This window comes from Barbus barbus, assembly GCF_936440315.1.
Source record: "Barbus barbus genome assembly, chromosome: 32".
NCBI classification, from domain to species: domain Eukaryota; kingdom Metazoa; phylum Chordata; class Actinopteri; order Cypriniformes; family Cyprinidae; genus Barbus; species Barbus barbus.
Window position 1 is genome coordinate 19,889,504 of NC_136760.1, and position 25,050 is coordinate 19,914,553.

The window sequence follows — 25,050 nt, forward strand, 5'->3', positions numbered from 1 at the left end:
TACAGTTTCTTGTCCAGACAATCACAAGCAACACTTTCTCCTCTGTAATTTTTTGACAGGTGCACACCATTCTGCTAAACACCCAATGCTTCTTCCAGGATTCTCCCCTTGGACATGTACAGCATCAGAGATAAAAGGAAAAACATTTTCAGACATTTTCAGTAATTTATGCCTCAGTCCTATGTTGTCTAAGAATGTCTAAGCTTTTACTGGAATTGTAAAGTGAGATCTGGCTTCCCGTTCTTTTGTACAAGTGCTCTGTCTACCACTCATAAAAGAAGATTCTCACCATCCCTGATTTACGATGTGATCCGAGCTAGTTTTAACCTGTAGTACATGTGCAGCTTGACCCAAAGACTGAACTCTTCAGACAGCCAGTAGACTACATCAAGTATTGGCAATGTCCGTTTTTAGATATTTGGACCTTTCAAAGCTGTCTAATAAGCATAAGCATGTGTTCTGCAGGGCTGATTATTTGTGAATATTTGAGCTTATAATATTTCTAGGCTTGTAAATCCGTTTGTGCAGGCTAACAATACCCAAAAGAACTCTAGATTGCTGAACAATTTGATAAGTTTGGCAGTATGTGTTTATATAAATCACTTCATAAATTTAGATGATTTGTACTTATGAATTACAAAAACAGCCAGGTTTGAGAGAGAAATAAAGACCAAATTCTTCAAACTTTCAAAACTGTTTCAGCTGGCTTCGATGGTCTAGTACTCTAAATTTGCAAGAGTGTTGATGGCTTTATGCTCTTAAACAGTCCACAAGACAGAACAGCAGGTCCTAGTCGTGTTCCAATTAGAAATGCAAAGGGGACAGTCTAGACACTGTGTCGAGGAGAAGAGAGAACGCCTTCGGTCGTTTTTCATTTTTTTCACAGGCATGTCCCCTGGGCTGCATCATCTCACTAAGGCACAACTGGGCTCACGTGCTCTGCAAATTTCTGAAACTGCTCACAAAGTTCTATACTGGCCCTTGAGTGTTCGTTTATTCGATATTTTGGCTAAGACTCAGTATCCCGAAGCACTACGTTAGTAGCATTTAAGTAGTACTTAATTTCTATGACACGTTTCCCAAAAGCGTTGTTGAAGTTGAATGATCATAAATTTACAAGTACCTCAAAACTACTTCAGGATCTGTCCATTTACTCTACTTTCACAGGTTATCAGAGACAAATCACATACGTTTTGATCAATACAAAGCCATTTGAGAATGAAAAATGTAGAGACTGTGACTGACAAGATAGGCCTCGATTTACATCCAGATAATAGGGTATAGAGTTATGCACTGTATAGGTCTGATTTGATAAGAATAGTTAACTGCTTGCAATAGAGGGATGAGGTTAAAAGATAATTTCAGAAGAAATATGAGACTCTGCACAGGTTTTGGCACTTATAAAAAAGCAGGCTGACATAAATGTTAAAATATTAGATTTGCGCACATGATAACGGTCCACATCAAATGTAATCACTACTGATTTAGTTGATTTTTTTTTAATCTTATTTTACTAAAGTCATATATCTAAACTGACCAAAATGATAAATGCAACACTTTTGTTTTTGCCCCCATTTCTTTCAACTCAAAGATCTAAGACTTTTTCTATGTATACAAAAGGCCTATTTCTCTCAAATATTGTTCACAAATCTGTCTAAATCGGTGTTAGTGAGCACTTCTCCTTTGCCGAGATCCATCCACCTCACAGGTGTGGCATGTCAAGATGCTGATAGACAGCATGATTATTGCACAGGTGTGCCTTAGGCTGGCTACAATAAAAGGCCACTCTAAAATGTGCAGTTTTATCACACAGCACAATGCCACAGATGTCGCAAGTTTTCAGGGAGCGTGCTATTGGCATGCTGACTGCAGGAATGTCCACCAGAGCTGTTGCCCGTGAATTGAATGTTAATTTCTCTACCATAAGCTGTCTCTCCAAAGTCATTTCAGAGAATTTGGCAGTACATCCAACCGGCCTCACAACCGCAGACCACATGTAACCACACCAGCCCAGGACCTCCACATCCAGCATCTTCACCTCCAAGATCGTTTGTGACCAGCCACCCGGACAGCTGCTGCAACAATCGGTTTGAAAGAATTTCTGCACAAACTGTCAGAAACCGTCTCAGGGAAGCTCATCTGCATGCTCGTCGTCCTCATCGGGGTCTCGACCTGACTGCAGTTCATCGTCGTAACCGACTTGAGTGGGCAAATACTCACATTCGATAGTGTCTGGCACTTTGGAGAGGTGTTCTCTTCACGGATGAATCACGGTTTTCACTGTACAGGGTAGATGGCAGACAGCGTGTATGGCATCGTGTGGGTGAGCGGTTTGCTGATGTCAACGTTGTGGATCGAGTGACCCATGGTGGCGGTGGGATTATGGTATGGGCAGGTGTATGTTATGGACAACGAACACAGGTGCATTTTATTGATGGCATTTTGAATGCACAGAGATACCGTGATGAGATCCTGAGGCTCATTGTTGTGCCATTCATCCACGACCATCACCTCATGTTGCAGCATGATAATGCACGGCCCCATGTTGCAAGGATCTGTACACAATTCCTGGAAGCTGGAAACATCCAAGTTCTTGCATGGCCAGCATACTCACCGGACCCATTGAGCGTGTTCCAGTTCCTGCCAATATCCAGCAACTTCGCACAGCCATTGAAGAGGAGTGGACCAACATTTCACAGGCCACAATCGACAACCTGATCAAATGCGAAGGAGATGTGTTGCACTGCGTGAGGCAATTGGTGGTCACACCAGATACTGATTGGTTTTCGGACCCCCCAATACAGTAAAACTGCACATTTTAGAGTGGCCTTTTAATGTGGCCAGCCTAAGGCACACCTGTGCAATAATCATGCTGTCTAATCAGCATCTTGATATGCCACACCTGTGAGGTGGATGGATTATCTCGGCAAAGGAGAAGTGTTCACTAACACAGATTTAGATGGATTTGTGAACAATATTTGAGAGAAATAGGGCTTTTGTGTACATAAGTCTTAGATCTTTGAGTTCAGCTCATGAAAAATGGGGGCAAAAAAAAAGTGTTGCGTTTATAATTTTGGTCAATGTGTATATATATATATATATATATATATATATATATATGTATGTGTATACACATATATTATAATTTTCTTTGTTCACTAATGTTGAATAATTTTTACATCTTGACAAATTGACATGCTTTTTTGTGCATTTTTTCATATTGGGGAGGCCAAAATATTAGAGATATTGGGGAAAGTTTTGGCTCAGCACCATTGGTTCGTTTTACGATTTGTGGTTTGCGATATGGTTTTACTCTATCACAAAATAATGTACAATGTAACTTAAGATGAATGTTATTGGTAAACTAAGCCTAATTTGATTTTGCTCTCAGCTACCAAGAGCATGTAGCACTTTCAATCTCATTTAACACATTATCATGTTTAAACCACAGAATTCAGCAGAGCCTAGCAGCTTTGTCTAAATGAAAGAGAATGTGTTTCAGAAAACACAACAATGTGATATATTTAGACATGCTCTCACCACTGCATTCATGCAAACCCTCACAGCTATCTGGGTAAGTGTGTTAAAGAGCTTCACTGGGGCACATTTGTGGAACAAACCATGGATCAAGGCCTCTGATTTCCTTAATTTGTGGTGGAGCCCTGGAGAGAGAGCTGTCAATCAAAATATGCTGGTCTGAAGAGACTTGGGTATCACCACAGGAAGCTGATGCTGATTATGGGAAATGGAGACTGATCTCATGTTTGGCCTGAGCAGACATGTACTTAAAGAAGAGGTCTCTAAAGAATTCATGGAATATTAAAGCTTGTGTCTAACTATATGTTTAGGCTTGATGCTATCAATCACCTGACGCAAGTTTAAATGTATGATATGCTGCACCAATAACCTCTGACAGGAGGATCAAGAACATATTGAAAATAATTTCTTTCTCTTAGTCTACACAGCCGTTTTCCACTGAACTCTGAACGTGCCTATCGTGGATAGTCGTTTGGGTGCGTCAGGCTGTGAAAGCCATGACTCACCATCTCCAGTGCCTCTCCACAGGAATGTTCCTCTACCTCTCCGTGAGGCTGAATTCACATCTGGATGTGGAGATGGAGCTTGATTCCCTGAATCTCAGTGCTGGAACCCTTTTCTGTGTGACACATCAGCTGTTAAAGTCTGGTAAACCAACTTCTCACCTGCTTTCCTCTTATGTTGGTTTCAAAGACCTCAAGAAAAGGAGTGTTAATGTGCTATTTGTGTTTTTTATCATCATAGTCACACATGGAAGCCTTCTAAGTGCTTGATTTGATTTCTTTTTTGCCAACAGGGACCAGAAGAACAAACTGGTGAGCAAACAGAAAATTATTTCTTTATAAACCACATTTAGTTTTTCTGTGGAACATAGAAGAAGTGTGGGGGGGGGGGGGGGGGGGGGGGGGGGGTTGTCCATGCAATGAAATTCAGTGGGTTATAGTGTTGTTTTGGACCCCATTATCTTTCATTGTATGGACAAAAGAATGAAAACATTCTTTAAAATGTCTTCTTTTTGTTCCACAGAAGAAATAATGTCATACAGGTTTGGAATGACATGAATGAAGAGAGCATTCATTTACGGGTGAACGATTCAGTCAGAACGCATGCGAAAGGGGTGAGTTGTACACGTTAGCAGCTCAGTTTTATATTCTCCTGGCTTTTCAAATCTCTCAACAGAGAAAACAGCATTGGATCTCAAAGACAAGTCATCTGCTGGTTTCATGAGTGAGTTCTTTTACCAGGAAAAAGTAGCGTCTGGGTTTGGTTAGTTCCAATTAGCCCAATTCAAACAGTCCCTGCAGAGAGGAGGGAATAATTCATGGGGAATTTCTCTCATGAACTTGTGTTATTGTTTTGGGTAGGCTCCCCATCAAACACTCTGAGTGAGGTTAGGGATGTATTCCATGTCCAAGAAGAGGAATAAATCCTTAGCACAATTAGAAAAGGCTACAGAGTTTTGCTTCATTGGTTCATTCTTAGGTCTGGGTGGATGGAAGGAAAGTTGAATATTGTGTCATTCATGAGGAAAGCTTTTGTTATATTTCATCTGAATTAAATCAGTCATCTCAAGTAAGATCAAATGTGTCTGGAAGGATCAAAGGTTTGGCTCAAGGTCGTCAGGTTCAAATTCCTCCATGAGGTCTTTGACAAATGAAAGCCCAGGATAACAGAATGACTTCAACTGACCCCATTTACCATCAGAAATCTGATCTTATCATGAAAAAATGTTTGGCTACATTTCTGACAAACAAAAATATCTGACTTCATCAAAGGTTGTTTGACATGTTCTTTGCTTATGTGAAATGAGTGCATGAGTTTGCCTATGATTGAGCAAGGCAATATCTTGAAATGAATAAATACATTAAAAAATAATAAATTAATGAAGCCTCAAAATTGAGACACAAGCCACCAGCAGCCAGGGGCAACCTTGAACCAGTAAACTACTTTTGAGAAACTATTTTAGAAACCCAAGGGCAAGGCCAGGAATGCATGCACAGTAAGGAGGTAAAATAAGCAAAACAAGGAATAATACAATGCAGCAGTTTGCCTGTCAGTCTCACTTCTGTTCTGAGTACCTTTGAAAAATGGAGCGACTGTCTCTCCCACTGTTCATCCATTTCCTCTGCTGTCTCAGTGGTCATGCAATGGGGTCAAAAAGTCTGAGACCACATAAAAAATAAAAACTCAATCCTTTAAACTTTGAAATAAACAGTAAATTATTGGCTTGGATATTAAGATGTTTCTTAGCTTTAGTCATTGGCTGTGAGAGATAAAAAAAATACTGAGAGATTATTTAAAAATAGATGAAAACAAACAATCCTATCTAAGGAAATTTAATAGAGGGAATAGGAATTGATTTCAGTGACCTAAATACCTTGAAATGATGTGGGGAAATCACACACAAGTTTGTCTAAAAACTCTGAATGTGCTTCATGAAGGAATGGCCACATTGACTACTTGATTTTAGTCAAAAATGACAGTTCTTTTTTTTTTCCTTCTTTTGTTTTTGTAAGTAACCAGATACATATGTCTCTTTGGAGGTAATGATTGCATAATTATATTTTTTACACTACACTTTTGCACTGTCTACAGAAAATCAATAAAGTGATTAAATTATATTTCCTTTTAAATTTATAGTTAATTTAGAGAATGGTCTCTTAACCACAGTGGCAGCGTTTTAAAGTATATTTTACTAGTCAAATCTGGAGAATTCAGAAAAGTATAAATATAAATGAACACCACAGGCCACACTTTTCCATTTCAGCAAGGAAACCAGATTTATCTTACTGACTGATCCAGTGACATCATCTCTCTTTTCCTGACAAAGAAATATTACCCATAAGTCTGATTTATAGATGTTGCCTGTCAGAGTTTGAACAAGGGATTCCTACTATGAAACTAGATATTCAGGAATAATTCAGTGCTTTCTATTATAAACAGGGAACAGCAGGTAGAAACAATCTGTTTACTGGACATCTCAGTATTTTATATTGATACATAACCTGTACTATTTTCTGAAATGTAATCATTCTCCCACTTTAAGAGTTTCCAGTATGAAAATATGGCAAACTGTTATTTCTAGCATATTAGTGTGCAGTGCACTTTGAGGGAATATTTTTTTTTTCTTCAGAAGTGACAAAAGCAGTTTAATCATTCAGAGCGAAACGTGAGCAAATTTGTTATCGTATTGACTTGCATAGCCCATTACATATAGTGCCTTTCACTTTGCATTATTCCAAAACATTTAATCACACATGCATTCCCGTTTCCGACTTTTACAAGATTGGAAACTGTGTAAATTGCCCAAGCGGAAAGGAACATAAAAAATAAATTGGTAACAAAGTGAGAGAAACAAAAAAAATATATTATAAAAATAAAAAAGGCCTGGGGCCTAAGACATAAAATGGCTGAGATAAAATGGGAATTCTAAAGACTTTGCCTAGCATTCTCTCATTGTTAGCTCATAGAGTGCAACGTCAGTCTGGAAGTCATTAGCTAAATGTTCCATTTTAATGACAGATATATGAATACTTTGGGAGGTGAAGAGAGGGGAAGGCTATCTGCTTCTTATGTAATGTGGGCATTAGATTCTGTGACGTAAGGAGGATTATAGGCTTTGCTATACATTTTGTCTAGGTTATGCTGGGATTGCTGTGGAGACTAGAGTTACTAAAATGTGCATCATCATTTTGGATAGATGAAGGGCAATATGGTTTAAAGCATGTTTATTTAGGACTATTAAGCAAAAATGGTACATGCAAAAACACTCTATACAGAAAACATGAAATGTTTTTTTTTTTTTTGTATTTCCAGAAATCCTGTCCATTCTTATAAGATATCTGTTATTTGCATTAGTTTCCCATATGGTTGCTTTTTTCCACTTGTACGTACGAAAGATCAATTTTCCAGAAGTTAATTCTGTTACTAAGTATCCTATTATTTATTATCTGTACAAGAGGCGGTTAAAAGACAACAAGAAATAAAAAGAAGATTGATTGATGATCCTCCTCAGGATTTGCTTTGAACTTGGAACACATGATTGCTAGGTTTGCAGTCTACAAAAAGCAATACTTTCACACAGCATATATTTATTGAATAGTTCAGAAAACATTTGCAATGACATGCCCTTTCCTCTGCATCAAAGTGATAATTCTATAATGCATTTAAAGAAGCAATTATACAACTTTATAAAAGTTTTTAATGCTGCAATTGGCCTATAAGAGCAAAACTGACTTATTAATTTATAGCTACACATAAAAATGTAAGCTCATGATCATATGATGCACGTGCTTTGGCAGGCATCCCTGTTCTGTGTGCATTATGTAATTAACGAGGAACCTTTCTCAAGAGCTGATTATAAAATACACATCTTGGCAAAACAACATCAAATTTGTTTGAAAAACCTTTAACTGTAATTTAGACTCCACTGACACATCAGTTCAAAGGAAGGAAGAATTATTATTTTGCTCACTTTAATCAGGCACTTAAAAGAGGGCAGCACTCATGGGGATACTTTCTCTTTCTACAATGATGTCATGCTTTTAATCCTCTGCTGGGCCCCAGATATTGCGAGAGCTCTCTGATTTGCTTCACCTAGGGCATGCTGTAAACATGTACATCATCTGTCTCATCTGCTGTAGTATATCTCCACTTTATGTGCTTTTGTAAGATGTTCCCACTCAACAAAAAAATTGATGGAATGTCTTCCTTTGAGTTTTTAGAAAGGGTTGGAGCATATTTTCAAAGGAATTTAAAGCTCTTGAGAGAACAGGTCAGATTAAAGTCATACATCTTAAATAGTAAATGCCACGTTGTGCTGTGAGGTGTTCATTGTGTCTATCTATCTGTCTATCTGTCTGTCTGTCTGTCTGTCTGTCTGAATATTTATGGGACATAATGTATTTGGTATTTGATATTAGGCTATTGAATTACAGGATGGAAATTATTATGTATATATCACCAACAGATTTTTTTGGTGTGAAGTGTGTTTGGTGTGATCTGGCATTTGTCACTGCTTTTCTATTGCTTTTTAGTATAAACCTGACTTCAATCTTGACCTTCTCACATACCTATGCTCACATTTAGGTTCACCCTTACCTCAACAGCCCCAGGCGCGATTCAGAACTGCATTAGCTAATGAAAACTGTCATGACGTGCTGTCAAAGCACCTCTCCAGTCCAGCGCAACCCTCCTCCAGCACCCTAAACCCTCCCCCTTTGAAACCAAATCTGCGCCCCTCGTGATAAAATTCAAGAGAGATCAGTTATGAGGAGGGAGCCCGTGAATCCGGCATCATCTGGATTTATCACGAATCAGCTTTGGAACATAAAGACATTGTTCAGTAACACTTCTTGATTGACTGCCTTCCTCTGCGAACTGTGTAACTCGCTTCGTGCGCGAATTTTAAACTTTGCGCTTGGGGACCCGTGGCGTCTCCAGGTTTTACGCAAGGATTTTTTGATCATTATCCTGGGTTTACCGTTGTGGACCTGACTGAGGAGTAGAGTTATTTTAATCTTGTACATATATTTTTTTGTTAGTTATTTTTTACTATATTTCACGGAGTTGAACTTTGGTTCGGGTAAGTGAGGTGCTTGTCACTTTTCTATTGTTGCTGGTTTATGAGAAGCCAAAACAAATATGGCATGGGTTCTTAAAAGTTTGTATTCTCTTTAAATAGACTATATATGCGTTTGCGTAACAGTGTTGTTACAGTTTGTTTTCATAACCACAAAAAATTACATTTTAGTCAGAGTGCGCCTTGTAGATGCTCGCGATGCAGGCGAGTAAAGAGGTAACCATAGCAACTATAAGCAGATCAATCGCCTATCGTTCAGTATACGTCAGTAAAATACTTTATTGTATGTACATATGACAGACAATCACAGAAACGTTTTTATGTACGCCAAAAGATAATATTGGTTGCGCGACTGAAATCTAAAAGGATTGCGCCCTGACGGAAATTCATTTGAAAAGTAATTGTAGACTATGATTCGCACTTTCACAAAAGTTTCAATACCTAATGTATTTGTTTGTATACTTGTGCTAAAGCATATTGTACAGTTTTTTTTGTTTTTTTTACATAGGCTACAGCATATATTTTATATAAACTCGTTCATAGGCTTTGGAGCAGTTTCTCAATTGCGCATGCCAGTGGACAGCCAGTGGACAATTTGAGCATGTCTAAAAATGTATTTTTAATGCTAGATTAGGTCTTCCTGGTTTTCAGCAGAGCAGAGCCACAGTGGGGCAGGTAACTTAATTAACGTGAAAAATTAACATTTGGAAAATGTTAATAATGTAATAATTTTGGAAAATGTTAATAAAAATTAACATTTAACATTGTTATCCATAGAAGAATGATTCTCCGAAGATGTCTCCGAATGTTGGCCCTTTTGCTTCTCTTCACCTTCGTTAAATCTCAAGGTAATGCTGTGTATTTTTCTTGATATTCTGTATCTATAATCTTATATATATATATATATATATATATATATATATATATATATATATATATATATATATATATATATATATATAAAATATTCTGTATATGCTGCGCATACACACACACACATACACACACACACACACACACACAAGGGAAAGCGTTTCTTATGTCCTATGACTATTTCAGTGATACACCATCTTTAATCACCTTTTTGCCTTTTTGTATGTAGTGACAAACTGAATATAGAATAACCAAATGTAAAATATATTAAAACATGTACCCATTTTTAGATGAACAACTGGAAGATGAGACAGTTTTTGACCTGTTTGAAACCAGTGGGATCACACGCAAGACTATTGGTGTGAAGCTTTTCAAGGGTCTGGACAGCGATGCTCCAGCATACCGCTTCATCCGTTTTGACCAGCTCCCCTCGGTCAGCTCCACAGCGCTACAAAAACTTCTTTTGCAGATACAAAACAACGAAGGCTTCATTCTGACAGCCACTCTGCGCCAGGACCGCACATCCCGCGGCACCATTCTTGCACTGGAAGGCCCTGGAGAGCGCAGGCAGTTTGAAGTTGTTTCGGATGGAAGAACCAACACTTTAGATTTGGTGTACTGGTGGGCTGATGGCTCACGCAATGTGATCTCTTTTGAGGATGTAGACCTCTCGGATTCACAGTGGAAGAATGTAACGCTTTATGTGCATGGAGAGACAGCAACTTTGTACATTGGTTGTGGACTCATTGATAGCTTTATTCTTGATGAACCTTTCTACGAACACCTTAGCGCCACAGGTGGCCGTATGTATGTGGCCAAAGGGGCCACACGAGAAAGCCACTTTAGGGTATGTTTGACCTTACATTTTTGAGAAAAGTAAAGTGCATGCCAGTTGAATGCGTTGGGAAATAAGCTAGAGGATATCAATAATAGCAACTAATACATTTTTGCTCTTTGTAAGGCAATTTAGTCGGCATTAGTAGTTGCAGTGCATGCCAAGCAAATTGCTGGAAACAGCTGATCCTCTAGTGTTCTGTAAATCCAACCCAACTTCCCAGTCATGGGAGATATATGTGAACGGTTGAAAACTGGCAAAATAAGCCTGACACCAGCTGTTGTTTCTTTCAGGGCTTGCTGCAGAATGTACATTTTATCTTTGACACCTCACTTGAGGACATTCTGGAGAGCAGGGGATGTGATCTTGGAAACCCAGGTAGGAGGGGCTTGTGAGTCTTAACATTCTTTTAACACTTTTAGCCAGCCAAAAAAGATTTGTGGGATCAAGATGAAGTTCCTGTTTAATTGGAACTGCTGTACGGAATATGTAACTCACAGAGAGGAAGGGATTCGTTTTGTAATGATGTCCATTTTGTTGGAATATTTTGTGTTTTGGTTTTATTCATTGTCAGCCAAATGGTGGCTGTGGAAAGAATGGGTTCTTAAACTGCAGGCTTTTGACATCCTTCACTCAGGGGAAGGTTTTTGGCACTAGACACTTGACACTTAGCTTTCTAAATAAACATGTTTAGAGGGGCTCATGCTTGTGGAGACCTGTGCACACTCACTCAGATTAGCAGCAACCACCGTGACTGAAGAAATTATTATCTTGGAATTGCCATAATGTGCGTGTATTACAAGCCTGTATTTGTCTAAGTAGGCCATCCATCAATCTGGTCTGATTTTTATAAGTGTTTTTCAATGCACATCAGCTCTCATGATTTAGTTTTAAGATTGGTAAATTGTTGTAATTGTACAAATATTGCATTTAGCTCATTTTTAGTTTATATTTAAATGATTTTACCTTGTTAGAAGCAAAGAGACCATGTGTGGGGTCCCATAGATTGGTCAGTAGGTCATAAGGCCAAGAAGGGAGGAAGGGTAGTTAAGTTAAACATGAATGCAACCACACATACTCGCACTACCACACACACACACACACACACACACACACACACAGAAACACACTTATAGTCACTTGAGGATTAAATGAGTTCTACAGATATAGAAAAACAGTCCTGGCTTCACATAAAAGTTCAAACCGAAATACTATTATGGTTTAAAAATGTTTTGAGTGTCTAGAGTATAACAAACAACTCTTTACACATGATGGTAATGATGGTATGTCATATATCCAAAAATAAAGGAATCAAATGAAGATATTTACACCTGTCTAATCTAAAATCTAAGTGCTTTTTTATGTTAGACTTTTAACAATAGTTTATTGGGGTAACTCACAGTACTGCTCCGCCCAGACTTTAATATTATACTACTCCTTCTGAACTGCTTAAAAATAACTTTAAAAAAAAAAATAGATTCTAAAGACTGTGACCAAGAAGTGCTGAGATAGGTCTGTGTGCCTAGGAATAGTTTGCTCGCGGTTACATGTGTGTTATATCACACGAGCCAATGAAACTTTTAATTTGGCTTCCTATTGCAATTTTCAAGCGCCTGAGTGTCGTATATAAAGAGGCTTTATTGCAAACAGGTTTAGTTGTCATGCTGTGAGATACCAAATGTCTGCATTCTCCGACTTTGTACTTGCCTTAAAGGTGAAGTGTATAATTTTTCCAACATTAAAAGACTTTTCCCTATCCCACTTTGCTCAAATAACTATAAGCAACACATTTGTAGTTTGTGATTCCTCTGATAAGTGTAAACACTGGCTCTATCAAAATATTTCAACCAACCTGATACAATGTTCGCTCAACCAATTCTGTGACCAGTGACAGTGACCGTTTTTTTTTGCTTTCTTTTTACTTAAAGATCTCAAATGTTCTGTTATGGGTGGGATATTATAGTATGCACTACTTCAAAAGTTTGGGATGGTAAGATTTGTGAAAGTAGTCTCTTATGGTCACCCATGAGGTACCATGAACATATTCGATTGTAAAGAGTCTCACAAATCGAATTGTTGTGCCATGGCTTTTGAACCAACCTATCAGAATTCATGTGTTAATTATAGAAGTCTACATCTAATTAGAATTTCTTCTCTCTTTCCTCAGAGGAGGCGAATGTAGTTAGCGAGAGCGCAGAGGTGCTGGAGGTTCCATCTTCAATTGCCACCAATGTGATTGGCCAGAATACAGATACAGATGTTCCAGCAACCAGCTCCTCCGAATTGATGTGTGAACGTTCCTGTGAAGAACTGGCCAACCTCTTCCAGGAGCTCAAGGGTCTCAGAGTTGTTGTTAGCAACCTCATAGATGGTCTGCAGAAAGTGGTGAGTCCTGTTGTGTTGCTTTGACAGATCCACATGTAACCCACGTTATCCTACACTTTATCAAATCTAAACAAGACTAGGCTCCCACTGTATAACTTCTGTAATTTAGAAAAGAGCTTCTTAGATCTCACACGCAGATAGAGCATGCCATATTGTTGATGTTAACTGATTTTGTCAGATGTTTAAAAATGTGAGGGCAGTTATGTTTGTGGGCACATGAACAGGATAGTTGGACCATAATTTGGTATCTACCCACATAATTGTGGCAGGAATGTGAGCTCAGTAAATCACCGTGTTAGACGTTTCTGTTGGAAAACATCTACATTTTTCAATGCATGAAAATTTATAGTTATTTTGACTGCTGGTTGTTTGAATGTGTGGAAAGACTGAATGAGGTCTCACTGCAGCATGAAGATGAACAACTGTGTGATTCATTTAATTTCAAACTGACTTTTTAGACAGAAGAAAACACGGCGATGAAGGAGGCACTAAATAAGATGCAGAGTCTTTCGGAGCAGACTATGTGTTGGCAAGATGGTCGTATGTTTGAGGACAAAGAGGACTGGATTGTGGATAGCTGTACTAAATGTACCTGCCAAGAAGGAAAAGTGGTTTGTCGTCAGATCACTTGTCCTCCAGTGGCATGTGCCAATCCATCCTTCATCGATGGAGAATGCTGTCCAGTTTGCCTTCGTGAGTGGAAGCACAAACATACAGAGATAAATTACAACTAAATTTGTATTTTGTTTATAGTTTAAGAGAGAAAAAATCTTATGGACTCCAACTTTTTTGTGTGTTTAAATAAATGGACAGACCCAAAAACAGGCTACATGTATATTTGTACATTTCCTTATGAAATGGTATATGTCTTTGTCTAGCAATGGACAGTGAGGATGGTTGGTCTCCATGGTCAGAATGGACTCAGTGCACAGTCACATGTGGAAGTGGCACTCAACAGAGGGGGCGCTCTTGTGATGACACAAGCAATACATGTTCTGGACCCTCAATTCAGACACGCAAGTGCAGTTTGGGAAAATGTGACCGCAGAGGTATGAATACAACCACTGTATGTGTGATAGCTGGAAGTGAGTCATTGTAGCACACTTATAGTAACATTGTGTTTTGCAGTTCGTCAAGACGGTGGCTGGAGCTTATGGTCTCCATGGTCATCCTGCTCAGTGACGTGTGGAGAGGGACTGATCACACGCATCCGTCACTGTAATGCTCCTGTTCCACAAAGAGGTGGAAAAGACTGTGAAGGTGATGGACGAGAGACACAAAGCTGCCACGCGGACCCCTGTCCGAGTGAGTATTGCCTATTTAATATAAAATATAAATATAATATAAATATAAAATATAAAATACGTGTTAGCTGCATTTAAAAAAAAAAATTATGCTGTTAAACATTAACTTTGACAGCCCTACAAAATTTAAAGCTCAACCCCAAATTGAGCCCAACCACACACATGCTCATATAGAAACCATCTCATCCACCCTGCTGTTCAGATCTTAACTGGAAAACATAGAGAGGATGATGTCATTCTTTCCAAAGCTTATATTATCGTTAGAGCAGGGAGGGTACACAAATTTGGGCAATTTGTTCAATCAGAGGATTATGACAAAGATGCTTATGATATGCCTGATGAATGAGATTCACATCGGAGACACGGCAGATGACCTGGAACACCCTGAAATTTTTTCGATCAGGGGCTATTGAATGATTAGGATCTGGGCTAACTTTTAGTTTCTGAAGAGCAGTGCCAGAAGAGGGCAAGCTATGTTCATTGTGGCTGCTTATTTTGGGCGTTTGTGTTATTTCCACATTGGCCAGGAATGTGCAAGCACACAGACTGCGATATATTAGATGCATTACATAACATAACATTTGGTCCAAAATGAAATCCAAGTTAATTCATATCTAAAAATGGTTTTTAGCTTTATTAGTTAGTTTCATTACATCAGTATCAGTTCTTTGAAGTCTGCACTAGAATATCTGTGTTTGGTTCTCTTAAAATTGCACGAGCTGAACAATGGCACAATAAAACTAAATAACAACCAGTTTAACACAAAACAAAAATGGAATAACAAGCAGATGGACTTTGTCACATTACAAAACACAGAATAGTGCTTTATATTATATAATTATATAAACATTAATTTCATTAGGTTACAAAACAGATGCTGTACATCATGTCCTCTCTCTGCGGGCATTGAGTCACTCCATGACCAGATTTGTGAATAAGACTTTTAGGGTGTTATATATAATAAATGGAAATGTAACCCATGTTATGCCATTTAGTTGATGGTGGCTGGGGTCCATGGTCTCCCTGGGCAATGTGTTCGGCTACATGTGGAGGGGGTCTGAAGAGTCGTGTTAAGGAATGTAACAGCCCTGAACCACAGCATGGAGGAAGGAAGTGTCTCGGAGACTCCATTGAAAATGAAGTATGCAACCGACAGGATTGTCCTATTGGTAAGAAAAACAATCGTATGAACAAATTATGTTGCATGTATGTCGTTTTACAGTGCTTTTCTCTTTCAACCTCCTAATTTTTTTAGCATTAGAGACAGAAATGAAGTGAGAAAGAATAGTATGTGATATACTAAAAACAGTGCTGTGTTGATTTGACAGATGGCTGTCTTTCGAACCCTTGCTTCTCTGGAGTTGAGTGTATCACAGGTTCTGATGGATCCTGGGAATGTGGACCATGCCCGAATGGTTATCGTGGCAATGGAACTTCCTGTGAAGATGTCAATGAGGTGAGCAAAATGATGTCATACTAATTAGATCAAAATATTTCTGAACAAACCTGTAACCCTAAGTATTAAGATGTTAAGGTGCAGTGAAATATGACACACAGCTCACACAGAAATCACTTTTAAAACAATGAAAGCATGGATTGCTATTAAAATGACTGGATTTCGCTCGTGAAAATTCATCGAACAATGGTATATGTGATGGCACTTGTTCTGCATGTTTGTGGTACAGATATGAATGAGGACTTCCGACTTAAAGGGATAGTTCACCCAAAAACGAAAATTCTGTCATTAATTACTCGCCATCATGTGGTTCCAAACGCGTGAGAGATTGGTCTCAAACTCAATTCCTGGAGGGCCACAGCTCTGCCAGTCCAATCTCATGGCAATTCATACATATTTAATGAGGTGGCTAATTCTTACGAATTCATAAGATTTTTGCTAAATCGCACGTATTTTACGAGTTGCATAATTCATATTAATTTGTACAAATGATCAACACCTAACCCCGCCCCTAATCCTACCCGTCACTGAGGTCTAGACAAATCGTACAAAATCGTATGAGTGAGGTCGTACGAATTTGCACGAATTAGCCACCTCGTAAAATATGTACGAATTGGTCGTGAGATAGCATTGGCTCTGCACATTTAAGCTCCAACCCTAATCAAACACACCTGATCCAGCTAATCAAGGTCTTCAGGATTATTAGAAACTTCCAAGCAGGTGTGATTTGGAGCAGGCTGGAGCTAAACTCTGCAGAGCTGTGGCGCTCCAGGAATTAAGTTTGAGACCACTGCCGTAAGACCTTTATTCATCTTCGGAACACAAATTAAGATTTTTTGATGAAATCCGAGAGCGTTCTGACCCTGTATAGACAGCAATGTAACTGACACGTTCAAGGCCCAGAAAGGTAGTAAGGACATCATTAAAATAATCCATGCGACATCAGTGGTTCAAGTGTAAATTTATCAAGCTATGAGAATATTTTTTTTGTGCAAAGAAAACAAAAACATCAACTTCATTCAACAATTTCTTCTCTTCCACGTCAGACTTCAATGCACGTTCACGACAGTACCATGACGTATGTGTGGGCATTCCTCTGCTTGTAAACAAGGTGCAGCACATCCGGGTTCTACAGCAGAACTCCAGTTCCTGCATCAGCAGCATCACACGCATACATCGTGGTACTCTCGTGGATCAGTGGCAGAGACTGACATGGAAGAAAACAATTGAATAAAGTCGTTATTTAAATTTTTTTTGCACACCAATTTTTTTTTTTTAGCTTCATAAAATTAGGGTTGAATCACTAATGTCACATAGGCTATTTTAACCATGTCCTTACTACATTTCTAGGCCTTGAATGTACAGCAGTAGTACGCTTGCTCTCTATGGAGTGTCAGAAAGCTCTCGGATTTCATCAAATATATCTTAATTTGTGTTATGAAGATGAATGAATGTCTTACGGGTTTGGAACAACATGAGGGTGAAAAATTAATGACAGAATTTAAATTTTTGGGTGAACTATTCCTTTAAATGTTGGATGTGCATTGTGCATTGACTTTTCTAGATGTGCATTTCTAGATTTAGCTTTTCTAAACCACAGTAAAACTGGTAAAAAATTATATAACTGGAATAAATCCCATATATTACATTGAAGACCTAACCAAAGCCATATCTAGAGACCAGAATATCATGGAGACTAGGGGCCAGTTATTTTAACATGGCAACCACATAACAATACTCTAACTACACAGAACACCCGGAACCACATAACAATGCCTTGGCACCATGTCGATGAATTTTACACAGTCAAGAACCTGCAGTATGTATATACAGTACATATATGACAATTCTGATCCTTGTACTGCTTTTCTCTTTCTCTCTTTTTGAATTCTGTGGTCTGCAGTGCGATATGGTATCAGATCTGTGTCATAAGGTGGGTGGCCTACAGCAATGTGTGAATACAGACCCCGGATTCCACTGTCTCCCCTGCCCCCTGCGCTACAAAGGGACTCAGCCCTACGGCATGGGAGTGGAGTCAGCAAAAACCAACAAACAGGTCAGTCATGTATACATCACCCCACATACCACTTACCTAATTTACATCCAGCCTCCTGGCAGATACCCTCAACAAGTTCTCAAAGTTCAGGGTCAGGGTCATATGTGTTTAAATAGACATAGTTTTAGTATCTGTTGTTTTTTTTCTTATGAATAGGTGTGTGAACCCTACAACCCCTGCAAAGACAACAGCCACAGTTGCCACAAGTATGCTGAATGCATCTTCCTTAGTCACTTCATTGACCCAATGTACAAGTGCGAGTGCCGTATCGGTTATGCTGGAGATGGCATCATCTGTGGAGAGGACTTTGATCTGGATGGATGGCCCAACCAGGATCTTGTGTGTGGAGCAAATGCCACTTACCATTGCAAAAAGGTACTACATAACTACATTAACCAGTGTCATGCCCCTCATTTGGATCCATAAGTCAATTAATAGAAAAAATGTATACTGTATAATGTGGATATATTGAAGACAAAATGCTAAGACTGAAGACGTCTCTGCATTGGTTCAATTTAATGCAATCCAGACCTTAAGATTTAGCTGAGGACTGCTTTAAGTGGGTTTCTAAGGAATATAAAATGGAAAGAAAAATTGTTTCACCTTAATAAACCCCACAGGACAATGGCATCAAGTCAGGCAGGGGGCCCAGTGACCATGAACTGGAGGAATGTTTTGATTTGGCCCAGTGTTTATCGTATATTTTGGAATCGTATATTTTATATCCCTTAAACATCTTTGTGGTGAGGTGTTTAGCCAAAGGGAGGGAGAGCAAAAGTAATAATTACATCATTCTTCTCCTGTGATGGATAATTGCTTGATTGTATCATGATACACCGTGGAGAAAAACCAGGACCAGAATCTGCAAGACATCATGGATCTGAAGCCTGGGAAGCGATGAGAGCCAAGCAAGAAAGCAATAAAGGATAAAATATGTGCACATAATAAATAAAGGAAAATATTGGTAATGCACAGAATGAAGAATTGAGATATCATAGCAGAAGAAGCTTGAAATTCTTAATACTGTATGTGGGTGATTTGATGCGGTTCATTTGATATGAATAACTATTAGTGTCAGATTTCTGTAATACAGCCTTGTTTTACACTGCACACATAAGCGAAGCAGTAGTGTGACAGCCTGGGCCCAAAATTAACTAAAATAATTGCTTCCAGAATTATTTCATGAAAAAAACTGAATTTTCAGAAGCCATTACTCCAGTCACATGATGTTTCAGAAATCATTCCAATATGTTGATTTGGTGCTCAAGAGACAAAGAGACTAAGCAGTTGTGCTGCTGAATGTTTTTGTGGAAACCGTGATCCATATTTTCAGGGTTGTGTGATGAGAATGTTCGTAGATATTATAAAACAAAAAAAACACAATTGTTATTTTATTATTCATTGGGTGTGTTGTGGTGGCTTATTGTATTATTTTCCACAGATGTGTTACTACATGCAATTTCTAATGATAAATTTTCCACTGAGAAGTATGTGCAGGTTGCAACAGATGTTTTCTTTAATAGACAATATTAAGTCGCATTTAAGTAGTCTTCAGTTTTTGCCATTGATTTGCTCACAAGAGTCAGATTATGATTTTTATAGATCAATATGCACTGCTTATGCTTTCACTGTGAAACCGGCCTGTGTTGAACTTTTTTTTGCAATGTCTGCAGGACAACTGCCCAACTCTGCCCAACTCTGGTCAGGAGGACTTTGACAATGATGGGCAAGGAGATGCCTGTGATAAAGATGATGATAACGATGAAATTGTGGATGAAAGGGTAAGGCAGATTTAGTACATGTGAGGTTAATGGATTTTCCTTCATGCTACTGATGTACATACTGTAAGAGTGTGTGCTATTCATATAGACACATGTATGTGATATATTTATTCCAGGACAACTGCCCCCTGATGTATAACCCCAGGCAGTATGACTATGACAAGGATGATGTCGGAGACCGTTGTGATAACTGCCCGTATGAACATAACCCTGCTCAGACCGACACAGACAACAATGGGGAAGGAGACGCCTGTTCTATTGATATGGATGGAGATGGTACAAAAAGCTTTGATCATCTTTTATAATCCATGTGACTCATTAAGGATTGCAAAAGATGTGACTCATATGTCCTTTTCTTATTCCTGCTCTTAAGAGATTCTAAACGAGCGAGACAACTGCCCTCTCATTTACAACACAGACCAGAAAGACACCGATTTAGATGGTGTCGGTGACCAGTGTGATAACTGCCCCTTAGTCCACAACCCACAACAGGTCTGGAGAAAAATGGAAATTGAGTGCTTTTTCAGATTAAACATCTTTATTAATTTTTTTAAAAGAATGTGCCATTTTGTTTTTGCAGACAGATGCAGATAATGATCTAATTGGAGACCAGTGTGATGACAACCAGGACATAGATGAAGATGGCCATCAAAATAACATGGATAACTGCCCATACATACCTAATGCTAACCAAGCCGACCATGACGGAGACGGGAAAGGAGACGCTTGTGATCACGATGATGATAATGATGGCATTCCTGATGACCGGGATAACTGCAGACTAGTTTCCAACAAAGACCAAACGGACTCTGATGGTAAAAACAGTGTTATATTAAAAAAACACCCTCTTATTTTGGTCTCTGATTATAGTACTGAAAAAAATCTGTTATTTATCATTCATTTATATCTTTTTTTTTCTCCCACTATATTAAATCGTTAGTTTTGGTCAATGTATTGGTATTTTGGTTGCAATGTTAGTTAATGCATTAACTCACAATAACTAACAATGAGCAATACATTTGTTACAGTATTTATTAATCTTTAGTAATATTAAAATAAAACTCTTCATTGTTAGCTCAGGTTCATTTAAGAATATTAACACATAAACATTAAAATTTCAGTAATTTATTAATACATTTTGAAATGAACAATAACTGAGATTAATAAATGCTTTAGAAGTTTTTTATTTTCATTGTCCATGTTCAAGGTACCAAGGTATTTTCATCTTTGATAATTACATTGCATGATTATTGTAGGTCCTGGTTTATTATAAAAATAATTTGCATAAAAAATGATAGGAACTCAAATCTGTGAACATTTTAGAAAAACTTGAATATATTTGCATAAAAAATATTACTTGTTGTTTTGAACCGCTACACTAACACTTCTTACAGAACACTTCATATCTCACTTCATATATCATATCTCATTTCTGGTCTTTACTATTTCACTCCAGAATAAGGAATGTGTTGAAATAATGATGTGACTAATTATTGATATATGTATGATGTGGACAGTTGTTCTGCAGATTACCAGAGAACTGAGAAAACTGATAAACAACGTTAAGAATTTTCCTCTGGGGTCCTCACACCTGTTTGTCTTAATACACAATCCTGCATTAAATTTTTGTGTCATGCAAGCGTCTGTTGTTTTGGACGTTGTTCATATTTCCTATGAGGGTCGTCCAAGAATCTGTCCCATAAAACAGAAAATCAAAGACAAGGCATAAAAAGCAAGCAGATAAGAAATGCATAAATGTCTCGCTGGCATCAGAAATGCAGAAGAGTTGCATCCCAGGGTAGTGCTCCACGTCTCTTTGTGTTTTATGAGGTATTTTAGACACAGATATACGCAGCTTGACATTAAGCCTAAATGTTATAATGGTTGAATAAGTTCTCTGTTGTCAGGCCATGCTTACTGCTTGCATTCTCTTTTATAAAGTGGATTTGAAATTTAAGTTGGGTGAAATTTGCCTTGGCATTCCAAAGGGTGTTCATTTCGGCGGCCCTCTGAACTCCAAGTGCTAGCTGAAGCTGTCACGGTCTATGGGGAGATTGGAGGTCTTTGAGGCTTTGTTGGCTTAGAGAGACAATCCTAAAGCTTTGGGAAAAGCCATTGTTTTCCAGTTTTCCAAAAGGAAAAGTACCTCTTGGCTAAGACTGCACTGTAATGCCAGTGGTTTGCAGATCAAAGGATTGAATGTTTTGAAGCTTAGATTTGAATTTTCTAGGTCAGTGGCTTTGGAGTTTTTTTATGAAGTGGTTCTACTGATAGTCTTAACACGAACAGTGTATATGGCTTTAACTAACCTCATAAGCTCATAATGGTTTGTTTATAATTGTTTGTCTAATTTAATCTACTCACTCAGCAGTTGGTTTAACGTTCTTATATTCTCTCTCAGGTGATGGCCGTGGTGATGCCTGTGAGAATGATTTCGACAACGACAAAGTCCCGGATATCTTCGACGCATGCCCAGAAAACAGTGCCATCAGCGTCACAGATTTCCGGAAGTTTCAGATGGTTCACCTCGACCCCAAGGGAACCACACAGATTGATCCAAACTGGGTGGTCCGTAACCAGGGCAAAGAGCTTGTGCAAACTGCCAACTCCGACCCTGGAATTGCAGTGGGTAAGTGAGCTGTCATGCAAACATTTCCATACATGAAAAGCTAAAACGTGCCAGCATTGATTTTGGACTGACTTTCTGCACAATAACAGGCTTTGATGAGTTCAGCGCTGTGGATTTCAGCGGGACCTTCTATGTGAATACAGACAGGGATGATGATTATGCAGGTTTTGTGTTTGGATACCAGTCTAGCCGGCGTTTTTACGTAGTCATGTGGAAACAGATCACGCAGACGTACTGGGAAGACAAGCCTTCGAAGGCGTTTGGCATCTCTGGCGTCTCTCTTAAGGTGGTCAACTCCACCACAGGCACTGGGGAAAGTCTACGCAATGCATTATGGCACACAGGCAACACCAAGCAGCAGGTGAACACTCCCTTCACTTTTATTAGTCCTGACAGATTTCTCTTTTCATGCCATTACTAACAATAAACTGTCTAATAAATTCCCATGATTCAAAGCAGTGCTGTCTGTCTTAGTGCTTAAAATGATGGATGGCTTTCCAATATATTTTAGGTGCGCACTCTGTGGCATGACCCGAAGAATATCGGCTGGAAAGACTATACCGCCTACCGCTGGCATCTCATCCACAGACCGAAGACTGGATTCATTAGGTAAAATCTCAGACTCCATCATGCTTTACACATTAACTACCTTTTCTATTCAAGACACACGTTTTTTGGTGTGTGTATAATATAATATAATATAATTTTATCAGTAATATCAAGAAAATAATAAATGTTTATTATATTATATTTTATATTGTATAAAAACTGTATAAAAAACAATGTGGCTTCTTTGACTCAGACTATTTTTTGTTTAAAAAAAACATGATGTGAAAATATAATATTTATGAAAATCTGTACTTTTTCCCCCCAGAGTTGTTGTGTATGAAGGCAAGCAGATCATGGCAGACTCGGGCCCCGTTTATGACAAAACATTTGCAGGTGGAAGACTCGGGTTATTCGTTTTCTCCCAGGAGGCCGTCTTCTTCTCTGACCTCAAATATGAATGCAGAGGTGAACAAATATGACTTTATGAAAACGTTTAAATGTCCTGTGATCTTCCTTTTTTCTATTATTAAGATATTTTCTTTTCTTTTTTTCTTTTCTTTTTCTTTCTTTTTTTTTTTTTGGCAGATAAATAAGTGTGTTTGGAGTGCTATATCTCCTGTTATGGACTATTTTGATAAAAGCAAAAGCGGATCAGTGTAGTGCCTTAGTAAAAGACGAAAATTAGACTTTCTGCAATAAGGGCCTGCATAAAGGCCAGATCCACAGACCAGAGGAGAATATACCTCCTGCTACACAAGTATGAAAGGAAATAAATATTTGGTCAGCATTGCTTTAGATTCTCAGTTAAATGCTGTACAAATAATCTTTGTAATGCTATATTGAGTCCTGCCATCTTGAATACGAACCCAAGACTGAGTGTTGAGGTTTCATCGTTTTTCATTTCATATACTTTATTCTTTTATATGTCTTTCTCATCATTCTTGTGGAGAACATTTTTTGTGGCTTTTTGTGTTTGTTGCAATGTTTAGGGGAGATGTATTATATTCTGACCTTTTCTACTATCTACTGTAACTTATTTGTCTTTTTTCTGGTTATTAGTTATCATTCCTTTTGTTATGTATCCCTTGCTGACTAATTGTAAATACTTATTTATTTGTTTACATTGACAATTTTTTACAGATGAGGTTTAAAAGAATGTTTTGCATATGTTATCAAATTGCATTCATGTCAGTAAGGCTTAGTCATTGGCCTTTACTGTACAGTATCTACATAGAAAATGAATGTGACGAGGAAGTGTAATGTAATATTCCTTAACATTTCAGAAGTGTCAAGGTGTTACACATTTTTTTAAACTACAGAGCGTGCATGTAAGTAACCATCGCTTAACACCGGTCCTCAGTGACCCACAGCTGCAGAGATGTTTCTTGCTCTCATAGGTACAATGGTGATAAACCAAGATTGTGATCTCAGCAACTCTCCAGTTTCTAGGTCACCCTAACTTGGCCTTGAACCAGCAATTTTTGAGGTATCCATTCTACCAGCACCCTCTTTTGTATATTCAATAAGAAGAAGCACCATTCAGGAAATGCCAATGACAGTGAGAGATTTAATATAAATTTCGTATTTTTATGAGCTGATAAAGGAATCTATTACGCCTCACATGTACATGCTTTAAATCTCAACTTGTTTCATTCACCACGCAACACTGAGCACTTCATTAGATGTTAAATTTATGATTCATCTACAGTTTATGGCTTGCTGCTAATCACATTTCTAGGTATCATACTTGTTTTTTATTAACTAACAAACAGTTGTTTTGATATTTTTTGACACGTATCACTCATATGTGTTTTCATGGCAAATATGTGATGAAATAACTTTTGTCAATAAAATTATATACAAAAATGACTCTACATAACTCTAAAAATTCAAGTTATAAAGACTTGCATCTATTCAAATTGCTTATGATCAGCATAAATCTGTTCATTGTGAAAAATGTTTACTCCGTTAAAAAGCATAAACATGGTTAAAATATGACTAGCTGTGGAACAAACATTAACTAAAATGTATGAGATTGAAACAAAGTGGATTGATTGATCGATG

The 25,050-nt window shown here is 38.1% G+C and overlaps 1 protein-coding gene across 1 annotated transcript; it reads left to right on the forward strand.

Moving 5' to 3' along the window:
• Positions 1 to 8,801: 8,801 nt before the first annotated feature.
• LOC306852136 (thrombospondin-2-like) lies at positions 8,802 to 24,983 on the forward strand. Its single transcript, XM_079388796.1, has 20 exons — positions 8,802 to 9,121; positions 9,896 to 9,966; positions 10,282 to 10,838; positions 11,120 to 11,204; positions 12,994 to 13,211; positions 13,670 to 13,904; positions 14,090 to 14,260; positions 14,340 to 14,516; positions 15,511 to 15,684; positions 15,844 to 15,971; positions 17,875 to 18,027; positions 18,184 to 18,402; positions 19,701 to 19,808; positions 19,925 to 20,084; positions 20,182 to 20,300; positions 20,389 to 20,623; positions 22,210 to 22,437; positions 22,527 to 22,798; positions 22,949 to 23,046; positions 23,312 to 24,983. The coding sequence occupies exons 2-20, from the start codon at positions 9,900 to 9,902 to the stop codon at positions 23,463 to 23,465; spliced, it is 3,558 nt and encodes a 1,185-aa protein (XP_079244922.1). The 5' UTR covers positions 8,802 to 9,121; positions 9,896 to 9,899; the 3' UTR covers positions 23,466 to 24,983.
• Positions 24,984 to 25,050: the final 67 nt, after the last annotated feature.